At 33.8% G+C, this 18,937-nt stretch overlaps 3 protein-coding genes across 3 annotated transcripts; 2 read left to right on the top strand and 1 right to left on the bottom strand.

Moving 5' to 3' along the window:
* The first annotated feature begins 92 nt into the window (after positions 1-92).
* Positions 93-6,581, top strand: LOC113394955 (E3 ubiquitin-protein ligase ZNF598). The gene is made up of 10 exons (XM_026632449.2): positions 93-253; positions 334-523; positions 922-1,170; positions 1,440-1,525; positions 3,424-3,662; positions 3,765-3,879; positions 4,029-4,177; positions 4,412-4,525; positions 4,779-4,975; positions 5,051-6,581. Exons 2-10 carry the CDS (start codon positions 353-355, stop codon positions 6,179-6,181), a joined length of 2,451 nt encoding a protein of 816 aa, XP_026488234.2. The 5' UTR covers positions 93-253; positions 334-352; the 3' UTR covers positions 6,182-6,581.
* A 1,327-nt stretch (positions 6,582-7,908) lies between these two features.
* LOC113395083 (signal recognition particle subunit SRP68) lies at positions 7,909-12,237 on the bottom strand. Its single transcript, XM_026632635.2, has 6 exons — positions 11,991-12,237; positions 10,571-10,692; positions 10,260-10,487; positions 9,896-10,084; positions 9,066-9,196; positions 7,909-8,985 (listed from the first exon to the last, which is right to left on the bottom strand). The coding sequence occupies exons 1-6, from the start codon at positions 12,088-12,090 to the stop codon at positions 7,956-7,958; spliced, it is 1,800 nt and encodes a 599-aa protein (XP_026488420.2). The 5' UTR covers positions 12,091-12,237; the 3' UTR covers positions 7,909-7,955.
* A 907-nt stretch (positions 12,238-13,144) lies between these two features.
* Positions 13,145-14,188, top strand: LOC113395089 (large ribosomal subunit protein eL29). Its single transcript, XM_026632643.2, has 4 exons — positions 13,145-13,223; positions 13,351-13,405; positions 13,497-13,561; positions 14,036-14,188. Exons 2-4 carry the CDS (start codon positions 13,369-13,371, stop codon positions 14,153-14,155), a joined length of 222 nt encoding a protein of 73 aa, XP_026488428.1. The 5' UTR covers positions 13,145-13,223; positions 13,351-13,368; the 3' UTR covers positions 14,156-14,188.
* The last annotated feature ends 4,749 nt before the right edge of the window (positions 14,189-18,937 follow it).

Below are 18,937 nucleotides of genomic sequence, written 5' to 3' on the forward strand. Positions count from 1 at the left end.
GGTCTGGTTACAGTAACACCATTCTGGCAAATAATGGAATTCTTATATAGGTGAAGGCCCTCATAAAATACTTTTTCTATCCATACACTATATAGTTCGTATAGTGATAGCTGCGATAGCAATGTCAGTGTCAATATGTCATTCTGTCATTAACGAGTTGTCATTCGGTTCTCCTGCTAGATTTATTGCTTATTCAGTTATTCGTCTTCGCCCGTCCGTTGTTAACATCTGTGACCCAAGAATCTATTTTCTGGTAGGTATTTATCCTTTATCATGGATTCTTGTATTATATAAAACACTATAGTATAAGAATGCCATATATTTTTTTTATAGAAAATCTGCACTGGATATCATGGCCGAATCTCAAGTGAACGACAACACCACTTGCGTAGTGTGCTTTAAAAATGTCGTGTATTTCTCAATTGGCGAATGTGACCATCCTGTGTGTTTTGAATGTTCAACCCGGATGAGAGTTCTTTGCTTGCAAAATGAATGCCCGATATGTCGTCAGGATCTCTCAAGGGTATGTCCATATTACCCATATCTTTATTTAAAATATTGTTGTATGCATGTCAATCTTAACAATACGAATAACTGTCCATATTTATAAAATACTGTCTTATTCATTCTCCTAAAAGAACCAGGGTAGAAATATTTTTTCACATTATTTCTATCTTGATAATAAATACGAATTAAATCATATTGTGCAAGAATTATAAACATTTTACAACTTAAAATCCAGATGTATTACTTTATCATTAATGTTATATGTTTAAAATTATTAAAAAGCATTGATAATCCTGCTAACATAATAGGGAATTTTAATGAAATGTTTGGCAATTTTTATTTAAACCTTAAAATAAAATTTTTATTAATTTTTGTAATTTAATTATATTTTTTAAATATTTGTTCAAATTGCAGGTTGTTTTCACTGACACTGTTCATCCCTATAAAGAGTTGCGCAACAGACCATTCTCTGATAGACTATTTGAGAGGCAGTTTAAGATAGGATTCTGTACTGAAGAAATTAAAAATGCCTATGAGAGTCTGCTGGAGAACCATTGCAAAATCTGTGAAAAGACACAGTTCCGTACATTCAGTATGCTCAGTGAACATATGAGAAAGGTTCATGAGCGCTACTTCTGCGATCTTTGTGTTAAACATTTAAAGGTAAAATAATTAACATTGTTAATAATATGTACAAAAAAGTTGTACTATATGCAAATCTATTTTTGATATTGTATTTACTACTCTAGATTTCTGCTATTACTTATAATAAAAAAATATAATTTAGTAATTGATGTTGATAAAAAATGAAATGATAACTTTTTATATATGTCAATGTCAATTTGATTTTTTTCAAATTGTTATTAATCAGTATAAAAATGTACAGTTGTTTTTCTATTTAAATTATAAATACTTAATAATATAATTTTCAGATATTTACCAGTGAAAGGAAATGTTACACCCGTCAAGAACTGGCTCACCATAGACGGAAAGGAGACCTCGATGACACATCTCATAGGTAAAACAAATTATAATTTACTGGTTAATATCTGAAATTATTAGATGTGTGGTTAAATAAAATAAATGTGAATAATGTAGCCTGTTAAGAAGATATAGCGTTGGAATGTATTCTTATAAAGTAAAAGTTATAAATTAATTTATTTTCTAATTATGTATATTTGTTACATAATGCTCATTATATGAACAGGGTTTAAGTAATTTTAGTTGGCTAATAATCAAATTATTTTTCTAAATATAATTTGCAAAAACACTCTGTTACATGCACAGCACTACCCGCAGTAACTATCACCATAATATCACTATTACTAGTATTCCTACCAGAGCTGGATTTAGGGGATTCGAGGCTATTGGTAGGAGAGGCCTTAAAAGAAATTTCTAAAACAAGAAACGCTAATACCCATGAGTATACACATTTAATGTAGCATACAAGAATTATATAGCACTTTACATTTACTATATCTTCATATATTTGAGAAGAATTGAAAAGATATATAAGATTTTTATCTATGTTCCTGTTCTCTATCTTAAGGTTGCCTGGAAGAGATCGCTGTTTTAGCGATAAGGCCGCTTCTTGTGCATCTTTCTTGAAGGTGACTAATGTACGCGTTTATTGGTGTACAATAAAGAGTATTTTGATTTGATTTGAAGTTAGAAAAATATGAAACACTGGACTAAAAAATTGTTTAATTATTTTAAGAATTTCATTTATTCGAAGAATAATTAATTTGTTACTCTAGTGCCTCCAGACCTCTAAATTCGGCACTGGTTTTTACATACGTATGTATTAGTTAGTTTCGCCGGCGACGCGCGGATGTTTTCTGTGAGGATGTTTTAGTACTGCCAAAGAATGTGCATGGAGTAAAGTAATTATTCGGCATACGACGTTAAACAACTCAGTTATTTTCTTCAACAGTTTTGTAATTATGATTGTAATGTTGTGAAAACATTAGTATTTTGCTCATTTACGCATAAAACAAAATTGATATAACAGTGCAGATGATCATTGATAGGAAAGAGCAACTCTATGGTCTGACACACAATAGATTATAATTATTATTGTCGAAATCAATATCTTTATTTGAAGAAGAATCACTCGGATATTTAAGGGCTTTTACAGTAAAATCAGCCATCAAGTGGAAGTCCACGTGTTTAAAAGTGACGAAATGTACGTCTTCAATGTTGGTTTATCTTAGTATTTGTTAGCCAAAAATTGAAGATACAACTTGTTTAACCTTGTTCTGATTTATACTTAAAAACAACCCAAAAAGGCGCTATACTGTAAAAAAGTCAATGATCTATCTTATAGAACTGCGTCAGAAGAACCATAATTCTACAAGATATAATTCATAAATCGTTGCTATAACCGTCGTTTTAACGATCTTGTCCTAACGATGACAAAAATATCAAGTAAAATTATTAAATTATATTTTTTGTTTATTTCTGTTATAGGCTTCAATAAAGACAACTGTTGTATAAAATATATTTATACTGGTTATTTTATAGCATAATATTGTAAGTTATTATTTAGTTGGAGCAAAGTTAGTGCCCGGCTCGTGTTTGGCGATGAGAGGCGCTGACAAAAATGTTTTAATGTTATAATATAGTTTGCCTGTTCCAATCGAAGATGAAATAAAGATAGCCTTTTATTATATATTTAATATATTGTTAAAACCGATAACATCTTCGTTGACATTCAAAACGCATTTTTTCGCGAACCCATTGGGAATATCATAGATTTATTATTATTATATATATCAATTCAATACCAAATATTGTTTATTTGTCTTTATTCCTCTTCTGGTTGGAATAGTATTTTTATGCTAATGTCATTGACATTATATTTTTTTATAATTTGTCTACTAATATGATGCGAGTTAATCAAATAGTAATGTGCAGGGGCCATCCGCTCTGCGAATTCTGTGAGGAGAGGTTTATGGATGCAGACGAATTATACCGTCACTTGCGAAAGGAGCATCTTTATTGCCATCTATGCGATGCTGACGATCGAAATCTGTACTACGCGTCGCACTCTGCCCTTGCGCACCACTTTCGCAACGAGCACTACTTGTGCGAGGATGGCGAGTGTGCGGGACAGCATCTCACTGCAGTGTTTAGAAGCGAAATCGATCTTAAAGGTTTGTTACCTTTGAAGGTGAAATAAATTACATTAAAAATATTTTGTCTTATCTGATAAAATCAGTAGCATTAATACTGTCAATAACTAAATATTATTGCAGCCCATAAAGCGACCGTGCACGGGCGCGGCATGACGCGCGGCGCTGCCAGGCAGGCGCGCACGCTGGAGCTGCAATTCAACATCACGCCTCATCCTGTCGTCCAGAGAGCACCTAGGTGTGTAAAATGATCTTTTATAAATCATACCCATAAATTGTTTTTAAGTAGGTTAATATACACCGAACTTTATGGTTTGGTGATATAAAGATAAATGTATGATTTAATTACACGTAATAAGGAAGGATTAACACAGAGGTTTTGCGCAGAGAACGCGCGGTAGAGGCTCCGCCGCCGCCGGCGCCCGTTCAGACGGTGGCTCCCATCGACCCGGGGAACGTCGAGCAGTTCCCTCGACTGTCGGCCGCGCCCCCCGCCCCCGCTCCGCTACTCGCGCACACCCCGCGCTTCCCCAGAGGTAACCCCTCCCTCATGCGACACCGCGCTCGCTCAAAGGTAACCCTCCCGCACTATCGCACGTCACCCGCGCAATCGAGCTCACTGTGAACTCCGATCTCCATGACACGTCCGTATCTATGAAACGCGATGAACATGCTCGTAGACGTCACTCGTCCTCGGAGCGACGCAATCCCTCCCCGCCGAGTTTCAGAAATGAAAAGAGCAAATGGATCATGCTCAGTGTCTGCCGCAGGCGCGGACTGGCTGGCGCGCAACGACCGGAACTTCCCGGCGCTGGACGGCAGCGCGCCCGCCGCGCCGCCCGCGCCCCGCGCCGCGCCCGCCGCCGCCGCCGTGCTGCGCAACCGTGAGTACCGCTGCCCGGACCGCTCAGGAGTGTAATCGGATTTATTTCAAAAATGTACAAATCATTATTTCATGTCGGTTCTTGTCGGTAGAACCCACTTTCCGAACCGGTGGTAGCTTTACATTTAATTTTACACTGTAACATGACGCATCGAACGTTTATTATGAGCCAACTCGAATAAAGAATATTTAGATTTTTAATTAATGTTATTACTAATGGGAACAAGCAATTAATTTGGTACTTTTGATAATAGCTTCGAAGCCAAGCGTCTCCATCCAACTGCATAGTCAACCGAGTGCGAGCAACTTTCGGTTGACACAGGCTAGTGGAAACCGCATATCCATCCCGTCGCAGAAGAAGTCGCCTTTGTCCGATGACGACTTCCCGTCTCTCGGTATCGGGCGAGACGATCATCCCAGTATTGGAGCAGGAACCGTGCAACCATCGAAGGTAATTAAAGCAATTACCAATTATCGCAATGCACAGACCTTATTTATCTTATTTACGTATTATTTTTTGTTTAAGGTAACCATGATTAACAGCGAAGAGTTGAGGGCAATAAAAAGCAATCCAACTAAGAGTCAGAGGAGTACTGAGTCTAAGAAAGTACATTTAAAATCTGAAGCATTCCCCGCGCTCTCGTCGTCATCAGTCCCGAGCGCCCCGCCTCAGTGGATAACCATATCGAAATCCAAAGAGAAATCGAAACCTAAGTCGGAGCCGCCGCCGACGCCTCGAGAAGCCACTTTTAATCCAGTCGCAGATTTCCCAACTTTACCCATCAACATTAAATCTAAAGCCAAAAAATCACAGCAATCTGTACAACATCAACTTCCTAATAATAACGTCCCGAACGAAAGCACTAAGAATAAAAAAGAAAAAAAGAAGCAAATCTCGAATACTAAGGACATCTCTCTAGATTCGAATATCATTAATCGAATAAACGACGTTAAGATTAAAAAGGAGTACATAAATGCCTGTGTAAATAATAACAACAACAGCGTCGAGCCCGATAAAAAAATTAAAACCACGAGCGAAGCGCCCTCAACGAATGCCCAAAAGAATACTGGCAATGGGGATTTCGCAATGACTCTAAAGGAATATCCGCCGCTCAGTTCGCGCGCCGAAACCAATGGCCCCAAACGAGTCGAACACCCAACACAGCGGGCTGACAACTTTTCACAGCGAACCGTCCAAAACGGCAGCATCCCGCCAGGTTTCAAAAAGCGACCCCCCTGCGACGGAATGACGTTTACGAACTCCGCCGGCCAGACGTTCTCGGCGCCCGTGCACTCCTACATCCCGCCGCCCGACTTCGAGCTCAGGAACCGCACCCTCGTGAAGAAGTTCGCCGTGGCACTCGGCGGGGCCGCCGCCGTCGAAAACTTCAAAGTCGCCTCGCGAGCCTTCCGCGACAGCAACATCACCGCGGACGAGTTCTACCAGCACTGTCGAGCCGCCCTAGGAGACCAGCTGGAGTCCGTATTCCCCGACCTGGTGGCCCTGCTGCCGGACATAGCGAAGCAGCAGGAGCTGGTGGTGGGCAGGGGCGCGGCGGCGCAGCTGGACGTGTGCCCGACGTGCGGGCAGCTGCTGGCGGCGGCCGACCGCGGCGCGCACGACGCGGCGCACTGGCCGCCGCTCTCGTCCCGCTAGGCGCTCGACGTGACTGTGATAACATTTAAACTAATTCGTGTTCACATATTCAGGTGTATATTGTATTCTATAAATTTGTAAGCATTCAATTTTCAATATAAAAAATAATTTTAATTCAGACCGGTCACGTGTGACGTTAGAGTAGATCCGGATTACACTCTAAGGTGCTTCTTGTTTTTCTTAGTACATTATGTATGCTAGAGAAGTATGAATAGAGATTTTCTATTTCTCAATGTAAATAGCCCGAAGTAAATTCTTTAAACAAACCAAAGTTTGGACTGCGAGATTAAAATAGCTTATAATATATAAATTCCGAAGTGAAAATCCATTTTGACACATTTAAAGACGTATAACTACATCTCTATAGACATATAACACATGAAATGTAATAAGTATGTAAAGTTACTTCGGTACCGGTATTATTATTTCAAGTAAATCCTATTTGTTACGTAAACAAATAGCGAAAATATTGTTTGCTGATTGTAATTTAGCAATTCATACAATTTCTGGTATGACTATGTTATATTGATTATATTACGGTCCAGTTAATGTTTTTAAATTTGTCACGGCATCATTGACAACTTTTATACTTATTATATTTCAATTCCTCGTGGTGTTAACTTTTGTTATTAAGACTTGACGTTATATATGATTGTCAAAATAAAGCTTAGTAGATATCACATTTACCGTTGTTTTCTGAAATGATGTCTAAAGTTTTTAAAAATTATGTCTTATGTCTAAAGTTAGATTTACTAATCTACTAAATACTGAATCATTAGTGGTCGTCTACTATATCAGCTACGGACGACGATTCAGTTTACAGACGAAAAAGTAACTGTACTTTTACTTTGATGATTTGATGATCGTTTCAGAAACTAGAGGTTATATTTATTAAAATGGGTAGTGTTTTCTTTTTAATGTAAATTATTATAGACTCACAGTCAAAAGTGAATGTGGTAATTCATAATGTAAATGTTACACAGTGTAAAATATATTGTTTCAAAGTTATATTTTGTACTTTCAACTAAACATCTTTAGTTAATGTTAAATATTTTTGTTATAAAGAATGCAGTTGTTTTATTAAAAAAACCTAAAATCTTATTTGTTGAGATGCATTGCTGAATTCGTGTCATGATCGAGCTAATGAGACAAAATTAGTCTGACCTTAACAAAAAATCAAACTACCGATCAATGTAAAACTATCGATAATACTATGATGATGATATGCAACGATAGGAAAAAAATTAAAATATTAGCAATAGTTTTACTAATATTAATTCACTTAATCAGTATAACAGATTTAAACATTTTCCCTTGCCCAGAATATATTAATTATTTTAAAAACTTATGTTTTTTTCAATAATATCGATAGTAACGCTGATATCAATAGTATCGACACGTGACGATACTACTGCTTAGGCTCAATACTATAGCTTCACCTTAACTATCGATATGCAACACTACTACTGATACAAGAGTATTACATTAAAAAAAAATCGAAAGTAAACCATTGACATATATTTGGTATTTATCTTGTAATTAACTACATTTACCACGTTAAGTTATTGAAACACCCAACTCAAAAAACTGTTAAGAGAGGGGCCTCCACTCGTTTGTTGCTGCAGGACCGTTAGACCTCTCAATTCGGCTGTGTACATGATATTTAATATGTATACTTTATAAAAAAATCCCACTAGATTGTTATATTAAAAAAATAAATACAAAGGTTTTGTAAATAAAAATGTATTCTAAATATATGCATGAATACATTTAACTATTTGTCGCTTTTACCCCATCCCAGGAATCCCTTAACAAGTCCCGTAATGCCAGCACCTTGTTTCTTGCTATTTGCCGCACCGGTTTTGTCGTCTAGGTTAGGAAACTCGATAAAATTGCACGCCAAGTCGAAGAACAGGGGTTTGCAAGGAACCGCTTCCATCGGAGGAGGCATTTTAAATATATTAGGATTCTTTGTGAGCATTTGTGTCTCTTCACGATAGTCGTCCAGCCGGTCAACGAGTGGCTTTTTATCTTTGTACGACTTCCCGCTCGTATATTTTGTTTCTTCATCGTCATCGTCGTCTTCTAGCACGGAGTCAGCGTGCACTTCAAATTTGCAGCTTTCGATATCCTTCTGCAAAGCTTTCAATTTCTCTAACAGCCACTTGTCTTGTAGTTTGCTAGCCAGCGACTCGCTGGTATAAGTCCCACAGCGTTCCAGCATGGCAAGTGCCTCCCTGAAACGTCTGAGTCCTGTCAGAACCTGGGCGATGTAATAGCAGCGGAAAGCTCTATAAGCCTTTAACTCTGTCTCAATTTCCTTTTGATAGCCAGCATCGTTCTCGAAGCCTGGAAGCTGCTGTAATTCGGTATAATTTTGCAGAATAATTTCATATAGCCTAGTCAAGTCCTGAGGGCGAACCTTTTTCCCATCGATCGGAGTATTGCTTTTACGCGCTTCTTCAGCTTGTTGAACGAGCAAATTGTTCCGTTCAATGGTGCGAACGAGACGCAAGTACATCAAATACGAGAGCAAGTAATTAATGCTCGACATTTGATTCGATTCCGATGGCGATTTTAGTTTAGGATCGTTTTTTATTTCGTCCTTGATAGCCGATATAGCGTCTTTGCAGTCCATGAGTATGTTCTCGAGGATATCTATCTTAGCTTGAGTATTTTGTGCACTCGCGACGGATTTTTCCAAATCCTGTAATGCGATAAGAAAGAGTCGCACTTTCTCCGGACGAACAGTAACGCGACGGCCGCGCCATTCCACTTCGTGCATGATTCCAGAGCGCGACTCCCTGCACAGAAATTATTTTGATATAAATTATATTTCTAAATATAGTGTTGTCTGTATTTCTTGTACATTATAGAAACATACTTAGCTTGAGCCATTAGTGTATCCAAATTTTCAATGAGCCCTTGTCCACGCATAGCGACGAGGTCTCCAGCAGCGGACTCGTCGCCGATGTTGTACGCACAATAACGTAGACTTGGCTTCAATTCATCAACCTGTTAAAATATTGTAAAGTATTTATGAAATCCAATTTAAGACTGAATAGTGTGTACAATAATCATTTATTAAATTAGGTTTTTTTTTTATGGCATTGGTTGGCGGACGAGCATATGGGCCACCTGATGGTAAGTGGTCACCACCGCCCATAGACATAGGCGCAGTAAGAAATATTAACCATTCCTTACATCACCTATGCGCCACCAACCTCGGGAACTAAGATGTTATGTCCCTTGTGCCTGTGATTACACTGTCCTTGCAATCTGAAGTACCAGATTACACTACACATACAAAGAAGTTTACCAAAAGCTAATGTCGAAGTAATTTTGAGAGTGAGAATTATTTATACTAATATTATAAATGCTCTAAGTCACTCTTTCACAGCTAAACCACTAAACTGAATTTGATATTGGATATGAAGCATGATTAAATTGGTGAAATTTGAATGTATTGACTTGAACACCAAAGAAGGCTACTATTTTTGTTTAAAACCTACGCAAACGCCTGCGAAGCCGCGAGCGAAAACTAATTTAAAATAATTAAATAAACTACATTAAAAATAACGCTCGTGTTTTTTTAAATAACAGGTTTGAATTAAAATCTTTACATACTGAAATATTGTGCGCACAATTTAATGGTTTTACACGTATAGTGAAAATATTCTGTTTTAAGTCAATCTGTAAGTATAACGAGCTCACTTTCTGCTTGTACACGAGCCTCTCGTCCTCGGGCAGCGCGGCGGAGAGCTTCTCCAGCACGAGCTGCGCGCGCTGCAAGCTCTCGGCGGCGGGGCGCCACTGCTGCAGCTCCAGCAGCAGCGCGCCGCTCAGCCACGCCGCGTACGCGCCCGCCTCCAGCTGCGTGCGCGCGTCGCACGACCCGCTTTGCTACAGTTACAAATTTTAACGTACAATAATCAACTCATGTCTGATTTGATTAATTAAAAATGTATTCATTTTTATAAACATTTATGTAAAACTATGCTAAATAGTCAATACCGAATGTATTATAAAAATGTATTATAATGTAATTTTAAAAATAATTTAAGATTTTAAAATTCACCTCGCAAAGTTGTAAGAGCAAATGGGCGTGGGCGCACGCCTTTTTCAATCGCGAGACAAGATGGAACTTCTTTCTCGGCTCAGTGTTGGCTTCTTGGCGCAATTGCATGGCATGTGCCCAGGCTCGTTCGGCTTGCAATAACGGCACACAGAGTAAACGATTTTCAGCATTCGTAGCGGTCAAGTGTGTCGCGGTCACATCACGGCGGCGATAATGACGTCTGTCACCCTGTAAATTTAAAATGATAAAGATTTTCAAAAATAAGCTAGTATCTTATGGGGCTAGTTTTATAAGTAGTAAAATACACGAACCTGAGGTATTTTGAGCACTTTACGTAAACGCCTAATACGACGTGAACAGTAACCCCGATACCGTTGGTAATCACCGTGACGAAGTCCATGCTGTTGTTGGGCATCCTTTATTATACGAAATACTGTTACGTTGTTAAGAATTATTGCTTTAGTGTGATGATAAAATTAGTATTATTGAAAGCAAGATCTTACAAAAATATGGTAAAATCATAATTATCCATAAGTAAGAGCTTTCATTATAACGGCAATGATCTATAATAAATTATAAATTATTTCCTGTAAAGTTAAGGGAAATTAAAGCAGAATATGTCAATGGAAATCATTGTTTTACCTATTGCAAAAGAACCAAATGAAATACAAGTCTTTAATATTCAACAACTAACTGCAAAAAAAAAATTCAATACATTAAAGAACTATGATGTTATGACATCATAGTTCTCAAGGTGGGTGGCGCATTGGCAATGTAAGGAAAGGTCAATATTTCTCACAGCACCATTATCTATGGTCAGTGGTGACCCCTTACCATTATGTGGCTCGTATGTTTGTATTATTAAAAAAACAAACAAATTTAACAATTAATTTAAAAAAGTATAAACCAAATTACTATATCTTGGCTGAAAATTGTGAACCAATCATTTATTTATTTACTTAGTTTTTATCATCATTGTGCCGTCTTACGTAGCATACATTAAACAATTATTAAATTTTATAACTCATATTAAAACATCACTAAAAATTAGGCATACTATGTAGAATAAGATTATAATTATAAATAACAAAAAGCTCAGAGTTAGTAGGTAGTTAGGTAATTTTCATACAGACTATTAATTTGACTGAATAATGAAAAATATTACAACCATAATTCTTTCTTGTTCTTCTCAGTACAACATTTTGAACATTTAGTAAGTAGCATTTGAATTATGACTACTCAAATTAATTGTATGAACTTACATACATTATTATATAAAAAGGTTTAATATGCATATCAAATTGGTTAAAATATAAAGTATGCAATAAAACAATTGTCTAATATATTTTATCATAGTTACTATATAAGATATTCTAATTCTATTATATTTGTAACTGTTTAAGGTTTCAATAATCTCTAAATGATTTTAGAATTTCAATATGGTACATATATTTTACTTTATTATTGAAAGTGGAATTTAATTACATTTTTTTCTTTTTAAGCTGTAGTCAATTGATTAACTCAGTAGTAAATATAATTTAAAAAATCTACAATATTAAGTATTTAAAGATTAAAAAATTGTTTGTGTACATTGTTAATATATTACTTATTTCAATATAAATATGAGAATAATCAGCAACATAAAATTATTTATTTACATTCAATTATTATACATCTTTAAGAAAAATATCATTCGTAAGAAATAACTTAAAATTTATTTAAAAAGGATACTTTCTAATGATAAGGAATTCGGAATTTTAGCATCTTGTTTAGTTTCATCGTTGGCAGTTATAGTTTGCGCATCTCCACTTTCTCCTTCCAAAACGACCATAGTTAATAATTTCTTTTAATAATATTCAGTAAAGACTACTTAAATTTTGTGATCCAGGGCAGTACAGGAATTAAATAAGCACACGTCACGAAATTATCGACACCTGATTATATCACTGTCACTTTGTCATCCTTGTGTTTTTAATTTGTCATTTTTGACAGTAATCTGTGACTTGTAACTTTGGAGTGTGTATGAAGTACCTTGTTCGTAAAAATAATGTAAGTAAATACCTAATATAAAAGCTTCAAAATGTATAAAATTTAGATGGCACTAGAGGTAGCTAGAGGAATTTTACTCTACTAAATTGGAAAAATGAAAATGGAAACAGACATGAAGTTAAATAATAGATTTCAAAAGGTACTTCATTTTTAAATAATTCTATTAATCAAATTTATGAATTCTCCTAATATTAGGACTATGTTATCGCCATTAATTTCGTTAAACGATAAACGTATTGATTTTTTTTTTTTATGTTTTATGTTCCTAGAATCTTCAGTATGAAATTTATATCGACAAAAACAGGAAAGTTTAGTTAATTAAAACAATATGTTTAAATTAATATAATAACTCGGATAACGTAAGTCATCTGAACTAATTTCCTTTGGCTAGTAAAAGAAGGATTGTTATATAAAATATTACACATTAACATTAACTTATATTTAAGTAGTATACATATTATAAGTTAATGCACAAAACCATTGATTTTATTCGTTTGTTCTTAAAAATCAACTTAAGGAAATCGTTGTCGTCGTCAGATGATGTAAGTAATATAATATCTTATTTCTTGAATTATACAGGTTTCATTTCACTGTTGCAAAATTAAAAACTGGTACAACAATGGCGATCTGGGATCATAAAAAATACCATCCTTTTTTAAGCGGGATGTCTTATTTTCTCTCTCTAATACCATTTCATTTAACTAAGGATATTCCTCTAGCTTATAAATTGCATATATTTTGAAGGTCACATTTTACACATAAAGAGACTTCTCCTTACCCTTATGATTTTTGACTAATGTAACTGTCAGATGTCAAACATATTATTACCCATCCTTTTCTGTCACAGCGTAAATAAACTTTTTGACGTTTTACTGTCACTCTCTTTTAAGTTCTCGATATTGTGTAGGATTGTAGGTTAGAACTTTTAAATTTGAAATTTCTTGAAATATCTAATCAATCATTCTAATTTATCTATATTGTGCGGTGTTAAGTGAAAGAGATTTATTATATATACTTAATCAACGTTAAATTTCTTTTCCAGAACTACATTTGAAGAAAAATGGCAAAGTCAAAGAACCATACAAATCATAACCAAAGTAAGTAAATATTCTGAATTTGACCAAATATGTAGGGGTTTATAGGTATACTTTATGGAATTGTGATTTAGATGGAATACATTTCTTACAGATCGCAAAGCTCACAGGAATGGTATTAAAAAGCCCACGAATTTCAGACACGAATCAACCCTCGGTGTAAGTATTTATTTTCATTATTAAATGATTATGATTATTAAAGATCGAACTTCTTTATTAAATCTCAATTCAATATATTGTGTATCATAAATTAAACTGTAAAAGTATTACCACCCTTTACATTCATATGAGCTTTTCAAATGCGAAAATCTTCAATAATGTGGTCCCACCTTCAGTGACTAAGGTAACAAAGATAACAATATAAATATATTGTATTTATTATTTGTTGTTTTAAATCAAGAGTGATCATTGCAATTATTATTAGCTTTCTTTTGAAAACAATAAATTATTTTCCTGATATTGTAGGGGTTACATTTAAGCTCCATTGCCATTAAAGCTTTTGTGGCACTGCAACATATTTTTCAATTCAAATATACATTTTTTCTGCCATCTGATGTCTTTTTAGCATTGATATCACTTAGTCATAATAGTTTTTGCTTATATATACTTATACTAATATACTCTTCTCTTTAGATGGACCCTAAATTCTTGAGGAACCAGAGGTTTTGCAAAAAGGGTAACCTGAAACCCGCCAAACAACTGGCTCGTGCTGCAAACAGGAAAGCTGCAAGAGAAGCTAAGACTAAGAAATGAACATCTAGTTATAAGTCAATAAAGCAGTAAAAACAGTCTTGTTTATTATTATTGTTCTTTTCCAATAATCTAAGAACTATTTTATTATCAATCATAATTATTACAGTATGAACTGATTATTGTATAATTATGTTTTTAACAATATGAAATTATGGGGTTTAGCATATTGGTTTATGGATGCAAGGTTGGCTCATGGTTGTTAAGATTATGGAAATGCTTATGTTCAAAAAACCAGATATGTGGAACAATAAATTTAAGCATGAAATGACTTTAATACTGAAAATTAACTTTTTTACTTTCCTATAACATATGTGTTGGCAAAGACAAATTTAATTTCCATTATTTAATTTCCATTATTTAATTTGCATACTTCATCTTATAAAAATATAGTTTTAAACAATATTGCCATATTCATTATAGTATTAATTTGAACTCCCATGTTTAGTTCGGAATGTAAACCGTGATTGTATAGTCTAATAAATCAGTGTCATAACTATTCAAAATTCAGATTTGGACTCCTATTCACGTCACACCTTTTGAAATAAGACTACTTGTAGTAGAATTTGCACCAATTAGATTGCTTTTGTGTAATACCATAGTCCATAAGTATTGTCTTTCACACTAAAGAACTTACAAAGTATATTTTAAAATAAATTATTAAATATTTAAATTAAATGTCTGTTATTATGTTAATTAACATCGTGGCTATTCTAGGAATTATTAGCCTGACTAAAAGATGTTATCAATTTCAACTGTTCGCATTGGAATATTTTAAATGAAATCGTTTAAATTTAAACAAAATATCACATGTAAATTATTATATGTTTTTGCTATTTAGCTAAGAGAATGGGTTATTATCACACAACGTATTATAATTCTCCATATTTTTTTATATTCCTAATAACAATTATACGGTTAAATGATAACTCGATATCATGGATTGTGAAATCGATATTGTTTGTTCTGCTTTAAACATCGATATATATATAGTTTAAATATTTAAAGTAAAAAATATTTCTTTCGTGTGCCACAATACTTTTACATATCAGTTAATTTACACAAACAATTAAATTTACACTAACTAACAATAACAATTTTATGGTTTATCCAGTTATTTTATAATATAAAACTAAAGCATGAGTAATGCAAATATTTTTATAGATAAGTAAGGGATGAAGACCAATATATCGATACATCGTTAGTTTTTTCATATTCTTATTACAAACTTACGAGCTATATTTTTTATCATGTCAAAAGTTTATATGTGACATCTGTGAGTGTTATTGTTTTAAATGTTTATAATTAAGAATTATTTGTACGTATAAATAACATACAACGTAGTCCAATGGTGAAATATTTTTTTATTTAAAACTCACCTTGAATTTCTGTTTACGATTGTTGATACTTCGGCTAATATAATGTGTATCTATCATCAAATTATGTTTTCAAAACCTTAACCATAATTTTAACCGGCATAACGAAAATATATTAATTATATAATACAAATAAACAAGTGTAATAGTTAAATAATGCAAGAAGCCGAATCCAACTTATCTACAAACTATAATGCTCTCAAACAAAATCCTCAATTTTTAATAACTCTTATAAATAAATATGTAAGAGTAGATGTTATTAAAAACACGACTATTTATGGATTTGTTCATTCCATAGATCCTATCAAATACAGGTAATCAGACAATAACTTTAATCCTGATTCAAGAAGGTTATTTGCCTTTTTGTTTTTACAATATTATATTTATTTCTATTTCAGCATTATTGTATTAGAACATCAAAGTGGAACATTTCAAACTACTGTAATACCTGGACATGCAATAATTGATGTGTCAGAAGTAAATCAAGATTTAAATGTACAACTTCCAAAAAGAGAGAATTCAATGTTATTGACTGAAAGCAGCATTTTAGAAAGAAAACAGAAAGTACTATCATGGTTAAAACAGAACTTATTGCCTGTGACAGAATCTGAAGACAATATAGCATTTGGAAATGTATTAATTTTACCACCTTATAATATAAATGATATATGTACAGATAATGTAATGGTAGCTACGCAAGTGAAAAATATTATGAACAAAATGCCTGATAACTTTTAATAAAAATGTTATTAACTGCTAAGTCTGTAATACAAATTATTTTATTGCTTGAATATTGATATTAATAAATTAAAATAAATTAATTATAGGATTTTTTTTTTTGTAATATATTTTTTTACACATCAACAATCCATTCTACTGTGGTACATGCGCATGTCTGTATTATCCTCCTACAAAATCCTTGAGTTCATTTCAATAATATAAAACAAATTATGAAAATATAAACCATAAAAACAATAATGTTTGCTATTAAGCAATATTATAGAATCAATAACCACATGTATATGAAATTTGAAAAAAAAATACAATGTACTTTTTTTTACTGAGACATTAATATACATTATCTATAGTAATTTTATACCTGCATTGTAGCAGCAGTGAAATAAATATCAAGCCCTCCTGCTAAAGGACAAGAGTTCCTAGTCCAGCAGTTGATAATTTACAGATGTACAGTGTACATAAAAATAAATAACTACAATAATTAGAAGTATTTCATATTTTTTATCATGAAATTTTTTTTATGTAACATCAAATAACTTAAAAACAACAGTGACCATTATTTTGCCACAATAGAACATTTTTATTAATAATTCTGACTTTGAAATTTGAATGTTTATTCCAATTTAATTTACATTATTCTTATTTTAAAAAGACATTGTCACCAAATAAAAAAATGTTATTAACTGCTAAGTTTGTAATACAAATTATTTATAAATTAAAATAAATTAATAAAATATATACCGGAATATATTCATTACTCTCAAAATTATTTAAAAATAGCTGTTTCCAGTGTATCTATCCGATTTTTATTAAATTTTGTTTTTTGATATACCTGTGATGAGGCAATATACAAACGGACGGACTAAGTATATTAATATTAATTATTTTTATAATATTGCAATTTATTGTGATTACATAAATGTTAAAATGTCGGTGGAAGACATGTATATGTTAGTGAGCTTATTGGATTTAGTTATTCATTATGATTGATTATTAATATAATAGATAAAATTTTCAAAGTTGCTCAAAGCAGGCGGGACTCCAGTGCTGAAAAAGGTTCCTTTAATTCTGTGATTTGATAAGGCAAGACTCCAGCAGCGTGAAGCAAGAGTGAAGTGGTACTGTTATTCAAAGAAAGGTTAAATTTTCTTGGAAAACTGGACCCATATCCGTCTTGAATCATTTAATACATAAGCGGTTCTAAAGAGTTTCCACTAATATGAGTGTCCAAATCCAGATAAGTAAGACGAATTCGAAGGCGGACAGAGTGACGGGAGGATGTCATACGCCAAAATTTTTCACCATCGCTTTGGAAGAAGTTGGAGTGGATTATATCGTAATCAGTAGAAAAAATCTTTAGAAAGAAAAAAGATAATTTAGGACAAATATAAAATAAGCAAAGTATACACTACTTAATCATTAAAATAAAATAACATTAAAAAACACACAAAAATAATGAAAAGAATAACAAAAAAAAGAGATTTGATAAGCAATGACAGCAATCGTGTCCTAAGTAGGTGTACCATCAAGCTAGCACCTGATGGAAAGTGACTATCTTAGCCCATGGACATCTACAACATCTGGGGTTTTGCAGGTGCTTTTCCGGTCATCAATAAATGTGTATACTCTTTTCTTGAAGGTTCCTAAGTAAAGTAAAAAACGCCGGCGAAAGCTGTTTCTCAGAGTGGTTGTGCGAGGCAGAAAATGCCTTAAAAACCGTGCTGTTGTGGATTTTCGGACATCTAGGTGGTACAAATGAAACTTAGAATTTTGACGCGATGATTGATTCTGCGTCTGTTCAAATGGAAAAACTACGGGAAGTACAAAAAGCTATGCGCACAGCATAGCGTCCTGCTAAAGGCTCAGCATTTTAGATGCCAATATGGCTTTACTTTCCAATTGACCGCGGAACTGAACGAGGTACGAAACATCAAGTATTCCTAAATTAGTTGTGACAGCAATTGACATGTTCTTAAATCGTGGAGATACGACAAATGGTGACTTTTTATCGGTTAACGCGCGTTTTATAAAACAGTCGTTACTCGTATCATGGCCGTAACCATGAAATCATTTCTTTACTCGACTCGAGTTTTTTTTTTTAGTAAGGGTATTATAAAAAAATATATAATACATAATTTTACATAAATACAATTTAAATTCAAAGACAATTGACGACGAAGATAATGAGTTCGTCTCGGTAAATTCTCTTTAAAGCTTAATATCGTAAGCTGTCTCGTCGTCGTCGTTGTGGCTGTTCAGTGCTGTTTCTCAAAAATGTTTTCAGCCTCATCAACGAGGTAAAGTATGCTCTAATGTTAAGACAAACTTGTAAGTCATTAGTTGCATCATTACGTTACAGTTGTCTAGATCTTTAGTGGTAGTGGCTTAGTGGGCCCTTGCGCAGTAACTATTTTTGACCACTCCGCTTGCCATACTATAAACCACAATACAAAATTTATAGCTATAAAAGTAGACTGCGCTATGCAGGTCACAAGTGCTGCCTCTAAACTTCTATGGCATTTACAAAAATTGATTATTATTGAAAAAAAGAACATCAATCAAATTGTTGGCTTTGTTTATATTGATGAGAAAAGGCGAGGCGAAAAGAAAATGGCGGGATTTGAACCCCCAAAACGCCCCCATGCCTACGTCGTATATATGGTATTTCAAC

The sequence above is a fragment of the Vanessa tameamea genome, chromosome 9, assembly GCF_037043105.1.
Source record: "Vanessa tameamea isolate UH-Manoa-2023 chromosome 9, ilVanTame1 primary haplotype, whole genome shotgun sequence".
NCBI classification, from domain to species: domain Eukaryota; kingdom Metazoa; phylum Arthropoda; class Insecta; order Lepidoptera; family Nymphalidae; genus Vanessa; species Vanessa tameamea.

Excerpts from the sequence above, each read along its gene's own strand:
- LOC113395089 (XM_026632643.2), top strand. The coding sequence starts at position 13,369 with ATGGCAAAGTCAAAGAACCATACAAATCATAACCAAA. Across the intron at positions 13,406-13,496 it reads CCATACAAATCATAACCAAA|ATCGCAAAGCTCACAGGAAT; the intron begins GTAAGTAAATAT and ends CATTTCTTACAG. Across the intron at positions 13,562-14,035 it reads GACACGAATCAACCCTCGGT|ATGGACCCTAAATTCTTGAG; the intron begins GTAAGTATTTAT and ends TCTTCTCTTTAG.
- LOC113395083 (XM_026632635.2), bottom strand. The coding sequence starts at position 12,090 with ATGGTCGTTTTGGAAGGAGAAAGTGGAGATGCGCAAACTATAACTGCC. Across the intron at positions 10,488-10,570 it reads AAGTGCTCAAAATACCTCAG|GGTGACAGACGTCATTATCG; the intron begins GTTCGTGTATTT and ends TTAAATTTACAG. Across the intron at positions 9,197-9,895 it reads GGCTCGTGTACAAGCAGAAA|GTTGATGAATTGAAGCCAAG; the intron begins GTGAGCTCGTTA and ends ATATTTTAACAG.
- LOC113394955 (XM_026632449.2), top strand. The coding sequence starts at position 353 with ATGGCCGAATCTCAAGTGAACGACAACACCACTTGCGTAGTGTGCTTT. Across the intron at positions 4,526-4,778 it reads CGCCGCCGTGCTGCGCAACC|CTTCGAAGCCAAGCGTCTCC; the intron begins GTGAGTACCGCT and ends TTTTGATAATAG. Across the intron at positions 4,976-5,050 it reads GAACCGTGCAACCATCGAAG|GTAACCATGATTAACAGCGA; the intron begins GTAATTAAAGCA and ends TTTTTGTTTAAG.